Here is a 20,309-nt window from a genome sequence, read left to right as displayed (position 1 = left end):
AATGCAATCAAAAAATTTCATGCCTCGCCCTCGATCATCCGGTCCAGCTGGTCTCTATAAACTACCACTACGTAGGTCGAGACGACCTCGTGGCCCATGTCAACCCTCCACCGGCTACCTCGCGGTCTGGGGGGCAACTGTATGTCCCCCTCATCCATAGGAAGCTCACCAGGACCAACCAGTTACCGCCTAGACGGGGCAATGCGAATCAATCTCTCCCATGCCTAAATCTGCAATAGTTTGAACACAATTACAATACTGATATATGGCATACAATATGAATTAACATGTAATAAAATTCTTACTAACCTGTAGCAACACAAGTGGTCCTCCAATCTCCCTCGTACCCACCTGAGTTGCTCGACATAGCATCCTATACAAGCATGCCAGAGCCGCGCTATCCCAGCTGTACTGCCCAATCTCATCAATGTCTCTCAACAGTGGCAAGTACATCAGCTTGAGCAGGTTCTGTGACTTATCAGGGAGAAGTACCCCCCCAATAAGCCACAGAATATATGCTTGGGTATGCTGCTGTACCAACTCATCTGGAGCACGATCTGGAAAATGAGCAAACTGCTCAGCCAGCCACCTGACCCTCAGTCTACCTGCCTGTAAATTGTTGGTGTAGGTGCTACTTCCAATAGCTCAGCACATAGGACTATCCACTGCTCCGTCGCGAAAGATGGGTCAACTTCAGTAACTGCTCGGCCATCAATTTGAAGACTATATAAGACGGATACGTCCTGCAATGTGACGGTGGCCTCCCCGATCGGGAAATGGAATGTATGAGTCTCTGTGCGCCACCTCTTGACGAGAGCAGTGATGAGTGCGTGGTCCAGTCGAATGTGCCCGATACGATACACACCATAGAATCTCGTGCGTAATACATACTACAAGACTCTATGGTCCAACGGATGCTCCCACAATCCAGAATTTGCCCGACGGCATGTCAACACGGTGCGTGCCTCATCCTGCACAACAGAATGACCAGTTTAAATAATAGCATTATCACGAAATATACAACAAAATGCAATGTATTTTAATTGTAAGCGTAAAGTCCAACAAATGTTATTGCATACCGGACGCTCCCATATACTGTCAGCCCGATGTACCTGTCTGAACAATGGAACCTCCTTAGGTACATGTGCCATGAAGCCTGTATAACTGAAATATTAGATCATCCATATCAAAATCTCATTTAATCATAACATAATAACAGAGAAACTGTAATTATTGATTTTGTACTTAACGATTTAAATTACAATGAAGTAAATCTTATGGGTTCAAGAAAAGACAAATTTATGTGCCACTTACATGGAAGCAATTCGAAATTAATGATTACATTTATGACATATTTGACAAAACTTAAATATTGATTTTGTAATGCTAAAAGTTTGAATAAATTATAAATTTTGTAAATTACATATAAAATTTGTAATTGTGAACAATGACTGCAGCATTCCAATTTTTAAGATTTTAATTTATAGTAGGTTAATTTTTTTAAAATTTGTAAATTTTTTAAATTATAAAATGTGAACAATGATTGCAGCATTTGATATTAAATTTATTCAAAAATATGAAATTTTGAAATGGTAGAAGAACTACGTGATTATAAGTATAGAATCTTGTAATACACATTTTGAATCAAGTACACAGTGAAAAACTAATACACATTTTCAATAAATTATACAAGTTTGAATAAATTATACACATTTTTAATTTTGTATTACACATTTTGAATCAAGTACACATTTTGTAATACACATTTTAAATGTACGACCCCGTTTACAAATAAAGAATTTAAAAATACATAATTAAATGATCTATTACAAATAAAGAATTTCAAAATGATATATTACAATATGTAAGTATTACATAGTCTTCATCGACCAAGTCGCGCCGGACATGTCCGCCTGTCATGACCTGTCTACTGGCACTGACTGCAACGAGCTGTCAAATGCCTGTCTGATATATCCATCTCATTCAGAATATGAGCCATAGATGTACGACCCCGTTTTACTTCTCGCAGACGAAGTATATTAGGCATTAAGGTCCACTTCGGATCATCCCAATAATCTTGATGCGGTATTGGATTGAATTTAGTTTCCCTAACCCTCATATATACAGAAAGCCTATATACTGGATCAACGTACTCGAATGGATTGTCACCGCATTCAAACATTACAGCGAACATATGGGAACATGGATAGTGTCTTATCTCATATTTCCCACAACTGCACGTGGGTTGATTCATCTGCACAATCTGTCTATTGCGACCTCGTCTACGGCGAAAAGATGCTTACACCTCAAATACGCGGCGGGGCCTATAAGACAATATTGATACAAACTAATCAAGTTCATTTTTTTAGGTGTAATTAACTTAACAACATAATAATAACAATTTTTTCACATTACAAACTAACCTATCACATGATATCAACTGGAAAGTATTTCCCCTTGCGATACCCTCCTCGATAGTTTTTTGCATCTCTCTAGGGTATTGGAACTCATTCCGTACATCTATTTCAGCTTGGGCTCCCATCTCGTCAAAATATTTGACGAGCTGTCGAAATGTAAATTCAACCATAGCTGAGATAGGTAAGTTTCTTGCACATTTCAAGACACTGTTGAAACACTTTGCATCATTACTGGTCAATACCCCCTAGCGATATCCACCGTCATATGCAAGGGCCCAGTCCTCAAGATTCATCTCGTGGACCCAATTGATGGCTTCTTGGTTAATAGCCTGTATCTGTTCTAAGTAACCATTACACTTTCGTCGTTGATCAGCACTCCCTGCTTTCCATAGAAGTTGTTTGAGCTCCTTATTTTTGAACTTTGTGTTAAAGTTACTGCAAACATGTCGAAGGTAGTGCCGATGATATCCAACACATTGGAGCGAGGGATTCAACCAATGCCACCTCACAGCAGCTAAAATACTCTCAACTCGATCAGATATCAAAGTTACTCCCTGTCGGTCCAGGACAATATGTTCCTTGATATTTTGAATGAAGAACGACCAAGACTCCAAACTCTCCCTGTCGACAACAGCGAATGTAAGCGGTAATATTTTGCCATTGGCAGTGACAATCGTTGCTACAAGCAACACACCAGTGTATTTACCGTATAAGAATGTACCATCTATAGTTATAACAGGCCTACAATATCTAAAGCCATCGATGACGGGTTTGAAAGACCAGAAAACAAAGTGGAAGATGGGCATAATGGTTGTATGCCCGGTATATCTATGCTTCCATTTGACGATGGTGCCAGGATTAGATGTCTGTAATGCATGCATGAATTTAGGCAACTGCCTATATGATTCATCCCAATCACCAAATACCATTTTAATTGCCTTTGCTCTTGCATGCCACGCCATCTTGTATGATATACTATAGTTCATGGTCTTTTTGATATCTTCGATGACATTCTTAATTGGCATATCAGGTTCATTCTGTATACGACAATTACATATGAGTTGGATTATCTAGGTTTGAACACTATAAACAAACAAATATGTATATATATGTAAACATTTATTTTTTATACTAACCGCAACTTGTCCCAAAATATGAGAAGCAATGTAACTGGAGCTAATATTAGTGTGGTCCCTGTTCATTCATGGATATAAACAATGGTGAGGACCCCTGTACTGCTTTATTTCAAAAAGACCATGTTTCCTACTAAGAGATGCACGTAACCAATAACTGCAGTCGTGCTTGCAAGTAGACACCCAAATGTCTCGCTTGGAGGTTACGACCTTATACTCTCGATTATTTGTTGCATGGTACAATTTCACAGCATGTACAAGTTGCTTCTTATCAACAAAAACCAGTCCTCTATCTAACTCTGGATTTTCAGCGCTCCAGATCCGGTTACATGGAACGACATCACGGGTACTAATGTCAAAATCACCACCCATGTAAATGTTGTCATAGAAAGGGATTTCAACTCTAGGTGGAATGGGGGCATTTTCAGGGTCAATGGGAGCCTCGGCGTCATCTTCTTCATCATCATCATCATCTGATCTGCCCAATAAATTTTCTTCATCACATTTCATTGTCATCATCGTTTAGGGCGACATCTGGACTATACATGTCACTGTCAGCAAACTGCACATTGTTCACTGTTTCTGCCATATTACCAGCAACTTCAACCAGAGTGGTATGATGGCTGCATGTGGGCACATCTTGTGTGTTATTGTCAAATTCATAATCATATCCACCACCTGAACTTGATTCTACACCATGGCCCTCAAATGACTGTTGTGTGTAGCCCAGTGGATAACATTGATCTGATTCATACATAGAAGACTGAAACGCTGTTGTGTCAATCCCATGCGTCAGCAATGTAGTGAACGAACGAGAATCCATCTGTGTCATGTTCAGGATATTGTGTACAACCTCTTTCTCAATGTAGACTTCCAAATAATTTGGTGCTTGAAAACTTGCACCGATACTTAATACGGTGTGCAACGCCTCATCGTCATTGATCGGTAATATCTTGTATTTGCTATGTGCTTGCCACTGGTGATAAGGATATTTACATTTGAAGGTCAATCGGACACTTTTTCCGTAACTTGCTACCTTTGACATAAACATCTCCTCCAAATTGCTAAGCGTAATGCCAATTTGCACCGTATATATCCCTTTCGGCTCAGCATCATATGAGACGCCTTCATCGGGATCCCGAATTATATTTTCCCCCAGTAGAAAATAATTGGAACAGTCTCCATATACTTGCTTCAATTAAGACAACAAACATTAAAATAGCAACAATATACTTATATCTGCTTGTACTTGTAAAAGAATTATATGAAATTTAACTCATTCAATTACAATTACTTGTGACGCAAAAACTTTATTTAAGTAATCAGCAATTGTAATCCAACAATCATTATTGATTTTTTAATTAAAATATGAGTTAAAATAATGATAATGCTTTAGATTTTTTTAGCTTTTTAAGAAACAAATCTTACAACACATACAAAATTAACACCATGCTCTTGTGTTATGCTTTTTACATTATTTATTAGGATTAAGATCATGCTCTTGTGCACATTAAATGTAATTCAGCTAAGTTTTAGGTCTGAAAATCTTTTATTAATTTTGGATTAATTTTGTATAAATTGTATAAAAATGATTATAAATTATAAAGTAACAACATTTGTAATCATTAAATAAATGTAATTAATGTAAGTTGATTTAGCTAATTGATAAATTATAAATCTAAATAATTTACATAAACTTATGAGTGTAAGTTGTTAATCTTGTTACTTTGAGTGTAGGTAAACTTATGAGTGTAGGAAAATCCAACAATCTTATGAGGTAGGTAAACTTATGAGTGTAGGTAAACCTAACTTTACATCAAAGTAACAACCTACATCAAAGTAACAACCTACATCAAAATAACAATATTTCTAATTTACTTAAATTTCTAATCATTACATAAATTATGAGTGTAGGTTGTGACTTTATATAAATTATAAAGTGTTGGTAAACTTGATTTATATATAAAGAAATTTGATTTATACATATTCGTAACCACACTTGTAAGTAAAATATGTAAAAACGTGATTTCAAAACACATTTTGAACAAAAAATCAAAAGCAGCACTCACTCTTCTTTGTCACACACACTCACTCTTTCTCTGTCTCTCTCTGACAGACACACCCACAACACACACTCACATCAAACATATAATTTTTAATATATATAAATTTTATTTTATAAAATTCAGAACAAATATTTTTTTTTTAACTTAATTTTTCTTTTGGAATAATTTATTTTTCCAATTAATTTTATTTTTTTGGCCAATGAATTTTTCTTTTCAAAGGTGAGGGAATAACTGTCATAAACATAAACCTGAGGGGGTGTCAGTGTAATTTACCTAAATAAAAAAATTACATTTTAAGAATTAAAGTAAAAAAATAATCATTTTATATAGTTGATTATTATTTGCTATTATCAATTATTATTATATATATTTAATATTGGTCTGAATTTTACAAAATAAAATTTATATATATTACAAATTATATATGTTTGATGTGAGTGTGAGTGTTGTGGATGTGTGTGTCAGAGAGAGAGATAGTGAGAGTGAGTGTGAGTGTTTGTGAGAAACAAGAATGAGCGCTGGTTTTGAATTTTTTGTTGAATTTTTACATTTTGCTTAAAAGTGGTTATTATCTACGGGTCAACAGTAAAACCGTGGTTTGCAACCACGTTTTCTGAAGATAAAAAGAATTACTTAACAAAAACATGGTTATATATAAATCAAATTTCCTTAATCAGATTTACTTTAAAAAAATAATTACTTAAAAATTTATGTATAAATAAAATTTCCTTAAAAGCGTGATTTGTAATCACGTTTTGTTAATTAAAAGCGTGGATTGTACCACGCTTTTAAGATTTTACAAATTGTCCGTAGGAGGGCCACAAAAACGGTGAAAGCGTGGTTTGTATCCGCGTTTTAGCTTAGTTTAGGAATTCTGTCCAAACTAAGCCTACTTTAGTAACAATTTAAAAAACGCTTATTTTGAGGATATTTTGATAATTCTTAATCTATTTTTTTAGTATTTCGATAAACTAGACAGATATATCAATAATTTTGAATGTGAAGACATTATGAAGATTCTTCTTTTATTTTTCTGTTTATATAATTTTATAGTATAATTTGTATCAAGTATTGTATTTATTCAGTGCGATTAGACAAAATTGGACAAGTCATACAAAAATCTTAAATCATAGCGTAACTTTTTCTATGAAATTATTATTTTTTTCATTGAGTTGAAATAACTCGACTGATTTTGTATGACTTGTTCTTAATTTTTATTTCATACATTGTTCACGTAATTTTTTAAAACTGGTGGTCCAATTAGTGAGATTTAAGGACAATTAAAGAGAAGTTACTTTTATTTGCTAAAGCTTCTGCCATTAGGGACCTTAATGACAAAGTTATTTTGGTAGGTTATTTCCTATGAGATTATTCCCTTAGGGAAATAACCTCATACAAAATAATGTAGGAAATGACTTAGGGAAATAACGTAAGATATAACCTAAATAAAAAATTAATGAGCTCTCATAATTTTAAGCAATATAAATAACATAACAAAAAAGTTATCGACCTGAACCGAGTCAAACTTGAGTTTCATTAATATTAATGAGCTCTCATTATGTGTTAAAAATTAGGTAGGCTCCTTTCAGGTCTCAAGTTGAACTCTTAGTATGTGTCATGTTTATAGGTATTAATTGAGATTTGTCGGATCTACGTGGAAGGGACGTTTGGTGTGGATTGTAAGATTAGTCCATATATACGTAAATTGATTCAGACATCCGACTATCATAAAAAGTTACTTAATTGAATAAACATAATGCAGGCGCATAGAGAATAAGTCAATTGGATAATTCAAGTGGGTAAAAATTACCGAGAATGAGTTATTTTATAAATCAAATATTTTAATTTTTTCAAACATAATTTTTAAACAATTTTTTTTTATTTATATCAAATGTTTTGATAATAGCATTTTCCAGGACGACTTCAAAGGCCTCTTTTGGCAAAGAGGTAAAAAGTCATTTTTTGACTTCTAATTTTTTGTGGATCACCTCTAATGTTTATATCAAATTTTTTTTGGATCAAATTTTTTGAACTCTAATGTTTATATCAAATTTTTTGTAAAAAGTCATTTATTTATATCAAATTTTCTGACTTCTAATGTTTTGGTAATTTTTTGGCAAAGAGGTAAAAAGGCATTTTCAGTATTTTTTTTACACGTTTTTGCAAAAATAAAAAATAAAAATACAACAAATTAGCTTTTAACTTATTTCCTAAAACAACCCAAAAAATTGTTTGTACTAGTTATAGTGGCCTAATGATGAAGCTGAAGAGATAAACGAAAGAATAACAAGATTTAACCATATCAACAAGACTAAGAAGCAATCAGAAATTAAATTTTCAATTCAAAAACCTAATTTGTAAAAAAATAGATAGGATTCACAGTTCACAATGCAATAAATATATACAGGATTCACAATTCAAAACCCAAATTCCTGAAACCATAACCCTAATTTCTGATTTCACAATTGAAAACCCTATAAAATATATTTGTAATTCACAATCAGAAGAACGTCGTCGACGACTATCTTGGGCTTCACTCAGACTATTCGTGGCGAAGGACACGGCCACCCTCTCACAACTGAAAATTCTCTCCCCCTTTCCCTTAAATTTTCTCCTCATTTTCTTTTGGCTAAACTTGCTTTTCTTTTATGCCAAACATCCCCTTATACTTTCCATAATAGAGAAAGAAAAAATGATATAATGATCAGTTGGATCTATGGACTCGGATAATTAGTACTAGACTAACCATGACAACTTTAAACATAGTTCCTTGTAATTCAATTTTTATGACACTGATATATATTATATGATTCTATTTTTATTTATTTTTTAATATATTGTAAATATTGTTAGGCTGAGCTTAATTTATTGGAATGAAAATAAAAGAGAATGGCATGATTATTCCTTAAATATGTTTTGATTAAAAAGAAAAATTTGTGGAAAGTGAAAGTGAAAGAAAAAAAAAATAATAATTTGGAAATTTTGAAGGAAAGGGATAGAAAATTTTGAAATTTTAATTATAGATAATTTTTATATAGACAAAATTAGATTTTCTTGTGTTTTGCCATGTTTTTTTCCAAGAAATTATAAAGTTAGTTACGATAATAATATACAAGAAAATTATTATTATTATAGATAATTATTTGTTCCTAAAAAAAATCATATAACATTATTAAAAAAATTTAACTTATCATAAATTTCTTAAACCCTTGTAACGCCCTCAAACTAATAACATTAAACCCATCAAAAGACATTCATTGACAAATGAAATAACCACACTCTTCTATTCATCAGAGTTTCATTACAAAAGTATTACATGTTAACAACAAAAGCAAAATGCCTTACGGGCTTACAGCTTTCCAAGCTAACACTTGGTTACAACAAAAGAGTGCTAACTCATTTACACATTAAGCCCTTGGCTTGAATTTACATGTAATACATCAAAAATAAAACGACAAAAGTATGTCCGCCTCTAGCCTCCCAAGCTATGTCCTTCGAGGTGGCATGCTACCTGTACCTGAAAATGATATTCCCATATAGGGTGAGCCACAGCCCAGTAGAAATACACTAAACCAACCATGAACAATGACTAAAAGATTAGCAATTGATAGATGGCCAACACTGATTTATCCACATAAATCACATTTTATGTCATACGACTTATGAGTCCAAGTTACTTTTCATTTTCCCTTTTTCAACAGATAAGCATATTAGCTCTATCATCATCTCAACAGATATGTATAAAAACTATATCCCACATTCACAGATAAGCATATAAGCTATACCCACATTCTCAACAGATATGTATAACAACAATATCCACATTCACAGATAAGCATATAAGCTATATCTACATTTCACAAAGATAAGCATATGAGCTCTATCTTCACTTCTCTAGACAAGCATATGAGCTGTATCTACGGAGTTCATCCCCTATTTTCTCCCAACACTATCCGGTTTAGAGGTACATCCCCCATCTTCCCCTAAACCGCGGAGTACATCCCCCATCTCCTCCTCTACACATAACGTATACAAACACATTGGTTCTATATACAATCACTCAATACATATAGTTAATGTATTCTATCAACCGTCACATTCCATGACACATTCCATTGATTAGTTTCCGTTTACCTAATCATCATGCATTGTCTACAACAATCACGGCTATCCTCTACCGATAGCCCAAAGCAATTATTTCTAAACAGAAAATAAATGCACAAATGGATATTCAATCAACATTTCATTTCGGTGTGTGATAAACAATTCAACTACACCCTTTAACTCCATATATTCCCAATCTCGACAATTCCATTTCATTTCCTCATTTCTCACAATTAATTATCCCAATTAATCAACCAATGTAATTAGGTCATTTTTCATAATTAACATTACAACCCTTAGGTCCCTTTTTCACCAATGATTCAACATTTATTCCATTTCTCTATGCCAAACATGCATCTAGGTTTATTATGAATAAAACCCCAACCTTTGTAAAATAACACAAAAGCCCCAAACTTTCACAAAATTACCAAACCAACCCCAACGTCTCAAAATACTAAAATTTAAAGACAAAATCCATAGAGAGGAGTAGGTTATCCCTACCTTAATTTCGGAGCCCCAAAGGAGAAGATGACAAAACCCAACGTGCTCCAAATCCCGAAATTTTCAGATTAAAATGTAGCCCTCGACGATCAACAACTTTTTTGTAAAGGCCAAAGATGAGCAAATCACTCCTACTAAATCAAAACCTAGAGAGAAGGTAGAGTTCTAGAGTGAGAGGCTCAACAATGGCGTTTTTGGAAAAGTAGGAGAGAGAAGAGAAAGTGAAAAAGTGATTTGAAAAGTCAAAACACGGAACTTAAACCCAGTCGACCCGCTCGAGCGTCAAACACCCCGCTCGAGTCACAGACTCCCGCTCGAGCGTCAACAATCTCGCTCGAGCGGCGGATACACACTCCTAGAACTTTTACAGAACCAGGTCTTCGCTCGAGCTTCCAACTCCCCGCTCAAGCGGCACTCACACAACCCCGCTTGAGCGGCCAACCCCACGCTCGAGCGTCCAACACTGCACAGGAAATACTGGATGGGTGCAATTCCCGCTCGAGCGCCAAAACCCCCGCTCGAGCGGACAGACCAAAATCTGGGCAACTAGTTTTGGTTTCTAAACTTAACCAACCTGTAACAAACCTGCCCAACTCATCCTATAACTCAAATATGAAGTAAAAAGGATGTAAACAAGATAATAATCAACTACCAACATCCACGGACACATGTCCGGATCACTGTACAACAAGGGTAAACCCGGGATCGCTATAACCCTAATTTCTGAAACCATAACCCTCATTTCTGATTTTACAATTTAAAACCCTAACCCTAATTGAAAAATGATTTCACATTCATCAATTCAAAACCCTAATTCAAAACCAAAACCCTCATTTCTGATTTCACATTCAATAGAAAACCATAACCGTCATTTTCTCATTTCAAACATAATATTTAAATTTTTCTAAACAGATTCAACATTCAACAGATGTCACATTCAACAGAAATCTATTTCATATTCAATAGAAATCTGATTTCACATTCAACAGATTTCACAATTATAAACAGATTTCACATTTCTAAACAGATTTCACAAATTTTTAAACATATTTCACAATTCAAAACCCTAATTTCTCAAACCGTAATCGTAATTTCTGATTTCACAATTATAAACCTTAACCCTAATTTATTATTTCTGATTTCACAACATCTTCACATTCATGAACCCTATTCTATCAACATTATACCCACATTCACATTTTCACAAACACAAAAAACGCATTAAAGTAGATCAATAGAGAGAGACAAAAGCCATACCAACGAGAGACAGCACAGAGAGCGACGGTACTGAAGCAGAGGGAGCTCGAGCACAGCGACAGAGAGAGAGCAGTAAGAGCGAGAGAGAGTAGTAAGAGCGAGAGAGAGAGAGAGAGAGAGAGAGAGTAGTAAGAGCGAGAGAGAGAGAGAGAGCAGGGAGCGAGAGAGAGAGCAGGCAATGAGAGTGAATGTAACAAGCGTGATTGCAAAACACGGGGTTGGGGAGATTTTATATAAGTTTTAAAAGCGTGGTTACAAACCACGCTTTCACTTAAAGAAAAAAATCCTATAAAAAAGCGTGATTCACAAACATGCTTTCAGAAGAAATTTTTTTTTGCCAAAAAGCGTGGTTCATAATCACGTTTTTAGAAGAAAAAAATTTTAAGATAAAAGCGTGGTTCGTAACCACGATTTCAGAAGAAAATTTTTTGGTTAAAAACGTGGTTCACAACCGTACTTTCAGAACAAAAAAAATGTAAGTTAAAAGCGTGGTTCAGAACAACGATTTCAAAAGAAATTTTTTTTAATTAAAAGTGCCTTTTATAACCACGCTTTTTTAATTAAAAGTGCGTTTTGTAATCACGCTTTTAAGACTTTTCAATTCTCACGCAGAACAGACGCACAAACGTGATATTTTGAAAAATCTTTTAACACTTAGGCCTAGTTTGGGAATTGAATTGATAATTTGGCTTATTTAGGAAGTGGCCCTTTAGGGCTCGCAAAGAAAGGGAACAGGTGAAGTATCTGGTATCGCCATTTCTTTCCCATTGTTTCCCTTTGTATTCTCTATGATATGATGTTGCGTCTCGAGGAGATGATTAAATTATGTATGTTTAACATATGCAAGGTTGCTGGCTGCTGAATTTGAGGATGCCTTCATCCCAAACAATAATTCGAATCCGTATGTTGTTTATCTTTCTACTATTGTTCTTTTTATTCTCAATCAATAGATCTGTCAGTTTGAACACATTATTCAAACTTTAATTGCGGTTATTGTACCAGTTTTGATTGGAGCAATGCACATGGGTGGAATTTATGTTGGTATTTCAGTCGGCCTAGAGTATGTGATATTTTATTCATGTTTGATTTTTGTACTGTTCACAAGTTATTGCCTTATAAATATTTGGGATAAGTTGTCTCATGTTGACCGATTTCTTGTGGTAGGGCAAGTCGTTACGTGAGGTACAGGCGGGAAAGGTATTGTGATCTAAACATAACTATTATTTATCTGTTTTGTTTTATAATAGAATGGTTTTCATAATTTGTATAATAATCATGTTCAATGGGATAACTTGTCTCATGTTAGACCGATTTCTTGTGATAGGGCAAGTGATTTGATGGAGTACAACAGGAGGCAGGCAAGGTATGGTGATCTAAACATGACTATTAGTCATCATTTTTGTTTTATAGTAGGATGGTGTTCATAATTTGTATAATAATCACTTTTGTACACTCTTTCTCTTGTTTTAGTCCTCACTATTTGTCATGTTTCCCAAATTGTGACATGTTTACGTATTGGGATTCATATTTTCTTTGCTTTTGGTTCTGGTTTGTTCTTTTAGATTCTTTTAGATAGTGTGAATTCTTGGGAAAAATCCTAATTTTGTTTCCAGCCTTGACGACTTAACCCTTTTGACTTTAAATATTTTTATTTTTAGTAATTCACCCTCATCTTGTTTACACCCTGAAGTTTACTCTGCAATATATATACTTATACACTCGCACGTATATGGCACACATATATCCTGTACAAAATCTTGTTTGATTCCTTTTGGTGTTTGATGCTCCACCAATCTCTTGCAAATGTCATAATTAAATACTTGGGTAGTTTTTGGTTCACTCAAATGAAACGGAATGGAATGATCATTCCATCATAAAATGATGCTGTGATTTGTTAGTTTATACAATGGATGCAACCAAAATAAAAACAACATTGTGAAAAACAATAGTCTATCCAGCTACTTTAATACTACAGTGTGCAAGAACAAGATAACACAAAAAAAAAAAAAAAGAAAAAAGAAAAAAAAAAGAAGAGACAACTTTAGTTCACAATCCTATTTGCCTCTTCAGCAAGCTCTGTAAAGATGAGAAACAAATGCCGGGTTAATTGAAGGATTGCTAGCAAGACCTCATGTTATATACTTGGAAGTAAATGTTCAACAAATTTATCAAACGTGAAGAATGAAGAGAATAATGAAAGGGCAGTTGTGGCTGGCCCAAAACAGCCACACACCTCATGTTGATCCTCTCTTGGAACTGTCAAGGAGTGGGGCGGTCCTTTACAGTTCGGTTCTAGCAAGAGACAATTAGAGCTCATCGCTCCAATAGTCTTTTTAATGGAAACTAACAATCAATTAGGAAGTAGAATTCTAAGAAATTGAGCACTACATGTTGCATCGTTTTGCCATGTTTCAAAGAATGAAAAATACAGATTTCGCGAAGACGTGAACCCTAGATCAATGTTCTTCCAAAATTATTGATAAGTCGTATTTACAATCAACAACACTTCCAACAATTCAATATTTATGAAAGTATAAACAATTTTGAGATTAGCATCTAAATCTTCTGAGCAAGGATGATAAAAAAAGCTGGCATCTAATGAAAAATTAAATTTGAAAAATAGATGAATCAATTTTGTAGCATTAGTACCATCTGCAAGGAAAAAATGATCTTAAGAAGATCTGCCCTCTTTACACCATCCGTAGAAGTTGACAGAGCAGCTGGATTGATTGCAACTCCTGTGACCAATCAAAAGGAATAGCCAGCTACAGGGACTATAATGCATTCCCCATCCAAAATTATCAACATCCTAGTAAAAGATATCAGGAGAATCAAACTGTTCCTGGTCTTTTTTCTGATATAACCTGTGTGTAAACATCAAAGAAGAAAATCCTTAGGGGAAGTCCTTTATATGTGTCCATTGTTCAGAAGTTGTTGCCTTATAAATATTTGGGATAACTTGTCTCATGTTGACCAATTTCTTGTGATAGGGCAAGTGATTTCATGGACGACAGGCGGGAAAAGTATTGTGATCTAAAGATAACTGTTATTTATCAGTTTTGTTTTATAATAGAATGGTGTTCATAATTTGTAGAATAATCACGTTTGTTGGGATAACTTGTCTCATGTTAGACCGATTTCTTGTGATAGGGAAAGTGATTTCATGGACAACATGTGGGCAAGGTATGGTGATCTAAACGTGATTATTATTTATCATTTTTGTTTTATAATAGAATGGTGTTCATAATTTGTAGAATAATCACTTTTGTTGGGATAACTTGTCTCATGTTAGACCGATTTCTTGTGATAGGGAAAGTGATTTCATGGACAACATGTGGGCAAGGTATGGTGATCTAAACGTGATTATTATTTATCATTTTTGTTTTATAATAGAATGGTGTTCATAATTTGTAGAATAATCACTTTTTTACAATCTTTCTCTTGTTTTAGTCCTCACTATTTGTCATGTTTCTCAAATTTGTGACATGTTTACGTATTGGGATTCATATTTTCTTTCCTTTTGATTCTAGTTTATTCTTTTAAATCCTTTGCCTTAGTGTGAATTTTTGAGAATAGTCCTAATTTTGTTTCCAGCATTGACAACTTAACCCTTTTGATTTTAAATTTTGATTTTTATTTTTTGTAATTCACCCTCATCTTGTTTACACCCCAAAGTTAACTCTACAATATATATACTTGTACACTCGCATGTATATGACACACATATATCTCGTACAAAAATCTTGTTTGATTCTTTTTGGTGTTTGATGCTCCCCTATCTCTTGCAAGTGTCATAATTAAACATTTGGGTAGTGTTTGGTTCACTCAAATGAAACGGAATGAAATGATCATTCTATCAAAATATTCATTCTCATGTTTGGTTGACTAAAACAATAATGACAAATGCATTATAAATGGAATCATCGTTCACCATTTCAAGGGAATGATCATTTCATATGAGAATTTAAGGAATAATCATTCGATTCTATTCCAACTCATTCCAGTAAACCAAATATAGCATTAGTTACAAAACACACATATTACACATCAAAAGTCGTACACACGAGCTAATTACACATACAAGTTTACCTTTTTTATCATAATCTTACTATTCTCGATTTGATTCGCAATTTCTGCAAAATCAATATGAATCTATGGGCGAATCTATTTTGGAAGTTAATCTATGGTGAATGCACAATTCAATTCACTTTTTATGATTCTTGCAATTTTTGAAACTATCATTTACGATACAATTTTCTTTTTTTCTCTCTTTCTAGTGAAATCAGCATACTACAACTTCTAATAGCATTTAGTAGGTAAATGACTTTATATATGATTTCTTGTTATCTTAGTGATTATGGAGTTTTTAACAGAATCCAATCAAAGCATGCCCAACATTTTTTTTTAATAATTTTCTCATTTTTTTTTCCCTAAAAGAAAATCAAAATGTATCTTCTAAAAATATTTAAAGTTAAACTAACTTGCACCCTAGATTATATATTGCTATTTTATTGAAATAAATATAGTCCAATATTACATAAGTGAGGTCAATTAAACCCAATGATTCCACACTTCTTTTGTATTAACATTGTTGTTAAGTTGTAAATTTGATTCAAGGATATAATAATGTACTGAAGCGCTATTGTGCATGAATTAATTATCTATTGTTGCATGCTATATTTATTCCAAGGAACCTTACTGTTGCAATTTCAAGGTTTATATATTGTATAATGTTTTGTTCTCATGTGATATTTGTTTTTTCTTGTATTTATTTATTTTCTACTCGTTTTTTAAATTATAGTTGTCAAATCATGATTTGAATTGTGAATTGAAATGGCCTTGTATCGAATTGTGAATTGAATCAAATTGTGAATCGCAAAGATTTAGTCACATTTTTAAAATTACTTGGATAATATATCTACACACTTAGATAGATATTAAATATATGTTATAAATATGAAATATTAAATCAATTAAAATGTTGTTTTGAATGATAATTACGTGGTCCAATAGGTAATAAGGTAAGTAACACGGGTTTCAATGTAATATCACCATCTTACCTTTTTATTTTTTTAGATATTTCTTATCAACCATTTTTTATAAAGAAAATAAACAAAGATGAATTCTCAATTTTTTAGTAACAATTACTTAAAAATGATATTGATATTCAGACAACAAGCTTGCATACCTTTCTAAGTGACAATGACATTTGGAATCCTTTATTTTTAAATTTAAAAACTCTCTAAAAGGTATGTATGCTTATTGTTCAATTTTAATTTATTATTTAACTAAATTCACACATGTAATATTGATAATATATAATTCATGGTGCAACTTAGAAGATATATTATGATTTGTGTTAAGGAAAAAAAAATGAGAAAAAGAGGTTAAAAACTCACTCATTACCCAAATAACAAAAAAAAAATCATGCATATTTCCACTAAAAAGAGGGAAAAGAATGAATCGAAATATGTTGAATATGATAGTTTTAAAAATTACATGAACCGTGAAAAGTGAATTGATTGTTCGATTGTTAATCATGTGATTCACAATATATTCATTCACTTTCAAAATAGAGTCACACAGATTTGTATCAATTTTTTTATAAATTGTGAATAGAATCGTGAATTGTAAAACTATGGTAATAGAAGTTTAAATAGAATATAGATGTAAAAAAATCTTTTGATACAAGATACAATATGCAATTCATACAAGTTGTAAATATGCAAAGAGTGGTTGGAGGGGAGCAAAATTGTGCCCAATTCGTTCAAAACAAGAAGAGAGTATAGGATTTGGTAGGGAAAAGTTTTCCTATATAATTTTGTTCATTGTGGATTGAACACAGGAGAAGGGATTGGTGGTTTTAATTGCGTTGGGGAACTTTGTTTTGGTTTTTTTTTTTTTTTTTTTTTTTTGGGTGGCGTGTGGCGGCTATGATGTTGGGAAGTGGATAGAGGTGTCTAGGATGAGTAGAATATGGCGTTTATAGTTGGGAATTAGGATTACCTCAAGCATTGGAGCCATTTGTTTTGTCGTCTTATATTTGCTCACTATTTATGGAATTTGAGCATCATATTTGAAATTGAAATGTTTCACTAATTGAACAGTGGTAGGATGGTGCTCCTTTTTTCTTTTTTTCTTTTTTGATGAGCAGTGAGGGATTAGTGTTGACTCATGAGTTAACTGGTGTGGCAAACAGTGTTTGAAATTGATGTTGAATTTTTTTAATCGTTCTTATTGATACCCTAAGAAGCACGGACAGGGACACATGACACGACAACACGTTAATTCTCAAAAAATATAGGACACGACACGTGAGGGACACGCATGAAATATATAATTTTATATATTTATTATATGTTATATATATGAATATATCATTTAAAGATAATAAAAAATGCAATATGACACTAATTCTTATAAATTTATATGATTTTTGTTTTATTATTGTATCTTAAGTTGTTTTGTTCAAACTTATAATTAGTTTCACATGTATTTAATCGATAGACACGTGTGTTTAAGCGATTGACACGTGCCCTCCAAGTATCCAAAGAGTGTCCGGGTCTTTAAAGAAATTTAAAAATAGGACACGTTTTGAAAAGTGTCGGACACGTGTTCTAAGAGTGTCTAAAGAGTGTCGGTGTCCGACACGACACGAATACGTCACCTTCTTAGAAGTGTCCATGCTTCTTAGTTGATACCAAAAGCATTTTGAAATTGTAGTTCTTGTTGTGGACCTATAATATTTGAAGCATGAGCATGTACATTGGAGTTTGTTGTTTGTCCTGTATTGCTATACTTGATTCGCTTCTATTATGGGGGTCCTTGCAAGAGAGAGAGAGGGAGCACAAACAGTATTTTTAGAGCATTCCCTTGAAAGGTCCCTCATTCAATAATGATCAAGTGAGACAAAATAGTATTCCTGATGATTAGAACTTATTTGAATTGTATGCACTAGTCATTATATTCCTTATATGTCGTGTCATTCTCCATGATTATTTAGTTTATTGGCGAAGAGGTGAATACTGAGGTTAAAAACCAGCTTTGTCTTCCTACTTAGCACTTGAGTTCCTTTTCCCTCCCCCTCCTCCACTCTCCGCTTTCACATGTGGCAATAAACCAAGTGAACACAAGTAGTCTTTTTAGAGTGTTCCACCGAAGGGCACTACTTATTCTCTCTCTCTTGAAGATATATTTCTGTTTCCTCATTGACTAATGATCAAGTGAGACAAATTAAGTCTGGCATTGGTCAGGGTTCTACCTCCATACTTGATCGACCCTCTTTGTGAGGAGGCAATACAAAGCATATCAAAGGAACAAATGCCTATTTGATACAAATGCTTTTTCTTTGGTTGACAATAACTTGGGACTATGGAGGCATTTTGCTTGTAATTTGTGTTTGTTAGTAAATATATGGAATGATCATTTATTACATTGATAGTTTTTCCTTTTTTGGTTGGGGGACTTGTTAATGTGCTTGCCTTTTGAATCAGGTACTATGAAAAGAAGGATGTTGGCAGTTCGAGTGACAAATCTGGTTGAATGAAGGAAAATGAGAACAATACTATTCACTAATTACTGGTACTTAAAGACTATTGTTGTTATGTTTTCATGGTGTTTATTGATGGGAGCAGTGTAGATATTATGTTGACCTGTTTGTTTGCAAACTTAAATCAAACAATCTTCACCAGGCCATTGGGTACTTTACTGATGGAATTTCATGTAGCTGGCTTAATTTTATAAATGTATGATCACCCACCCTTTACTGTTTGCGAAAATTTGTGTTTGCTAGTATCCATTCTAGCTATTTCAGGGACTTTGCATGGCTAGTGCTCTTAGTATTGATGAGATAAGGACTAGCGATAGGGTGTCCTTTGATTATAGGGTGTCTTTTGGATTGATGTGTTTTTTATTTGAGTATGTTTGGTATGATGAAATTGGTAGGAATGGAATGTCCATTCTAACTTTGCATTTCCTTTTTCTTGTTTGGTAAATTTTGTGAAATGGGATTAGTCATTCTTTAAGAATGGTCATTCCAAACAGAAAGTAGGAATACTTATTCATTCCTCCAATTCAAAGAATAGGCATTCTTTTTTATGGTGGAATCATTCTAAATGTTGCTATTACAACCATGTGTTCCTGCCACCACCATCCTACCATCATTGCCAAACACCACCACACTTTACCACCACTCTACAACTACCATTATTACTGCTGTCACCACCACCACGACCACTAGCTTTCCACTATCACCACCGACATCCACCATCCTACTATTATTGTCATAACAATCCTATTGCAACCGGCACCTTTACTGTTGTTGGCACCCCATCACCACCATCACCACTTGTTACAGTGACACATTTCTACCACCAACGCCACCACCATTGCCACCTTTGCACCATCACTACACTGCCAACTAGGGCTGAGTAAAGGGTTCGTAAAATTTGTAATCTGACCCGGTCTAGTCCAATTCGGTAGGTTTGGATTAGTTTTTTGAATCCGTGGTTCGATTCCAGATTGAAAAATTAAAAATCTGTAGTCTACAGATCGGTTCCTGATTGAATCCCACGGTTTCAAATTAGAACCAATTCGAATCGTGTACAAATAGCTTATATATTATATACCATTCCGCATAGTATTTTATCTTATTCCATATAAAACCTAAATCCAAACCTAAACCCGCATAGTATTTTCTTTTATTGCTTTTGTTTGTTGGTTTTTAGTTTTAATTTGTAATGGTCTAAATACTTATGGTATAACCAGTTTTCTTATAGTTATTTAAATTCTAGAATAGTATATTGCTATTGTGGAAAGGCATATTGCTATTG

General features: G+C 33.6%; 1 protein-coding gene across 10 annotated transcripts; it reads left to right on the top strand.

Annotated features, from left to right (window-relative positions):
• The first annotated feature begins 11,897 nt into the window (after window positions 1-11,897).
• Window positions 11,898-19,256, top strand: LOC114303316 (uncharacterized). Of its 10 annotated transcripts, none has more exons than XM_028248451.2 (9): window positions 11,992-12,213; window positions 12,326-12,379; window positions 12,481-12,538; window positions 12,643-12,675; window positions 12,803-12,841; window positions 14,469-14,501; window positions 14,629-14,661; window positions 14,789-14,821; window positions 18,972-19,256. In XM_028248451.2, exons 2-9 carry the CDS (start codon window positions 12,349-12,351, stop codon window positions 19,018-19,020), a joined length of 309 nt encoding a protein of 102 aa, XP_028104252.1. In that variant the 5' UTR covers window positions 11,992-12,213; window positions 12,326-12,348; the 3' UTR covers window positions 19,021-19,256. The 10 variants fall into 10 exon arrangements, with proteins under 10 accessions (XP_082760280.1, XP_028104252.1, XP_082760282.1 ...); XM_028248450.2 differs by having other exon boundaries at window positions 12,100-12,225; XM_082904154.1 differs by lacking the exon at window positions 14,469-14,501 and having other exon boundaries at window positions 11,898-12,213.
• Window positions 19,257-20,309: the final 1,053 nt, after the last annotated feature.

The sequence above is a fragment of the Camellia sinensis genome, chromosome 14 (assembly GCF_055761805.1).
Source record: "Camellia sinensis isolate YWXY chromosome 14, ASM5576180v1, whole genome shotgun sequence".
In the NCBI taxonomy this organism is placed as follows: Eukaryota; Viridiplantae; Streptophyta; class Magnoliopsida; order Ericales; family Theaceae; genus Camellia; species Camellia sinensis.
Note: the sequence above shows the minus strand (reverse complement) of the source record. Positions and strands in the feature narration are given on the sequence as shown.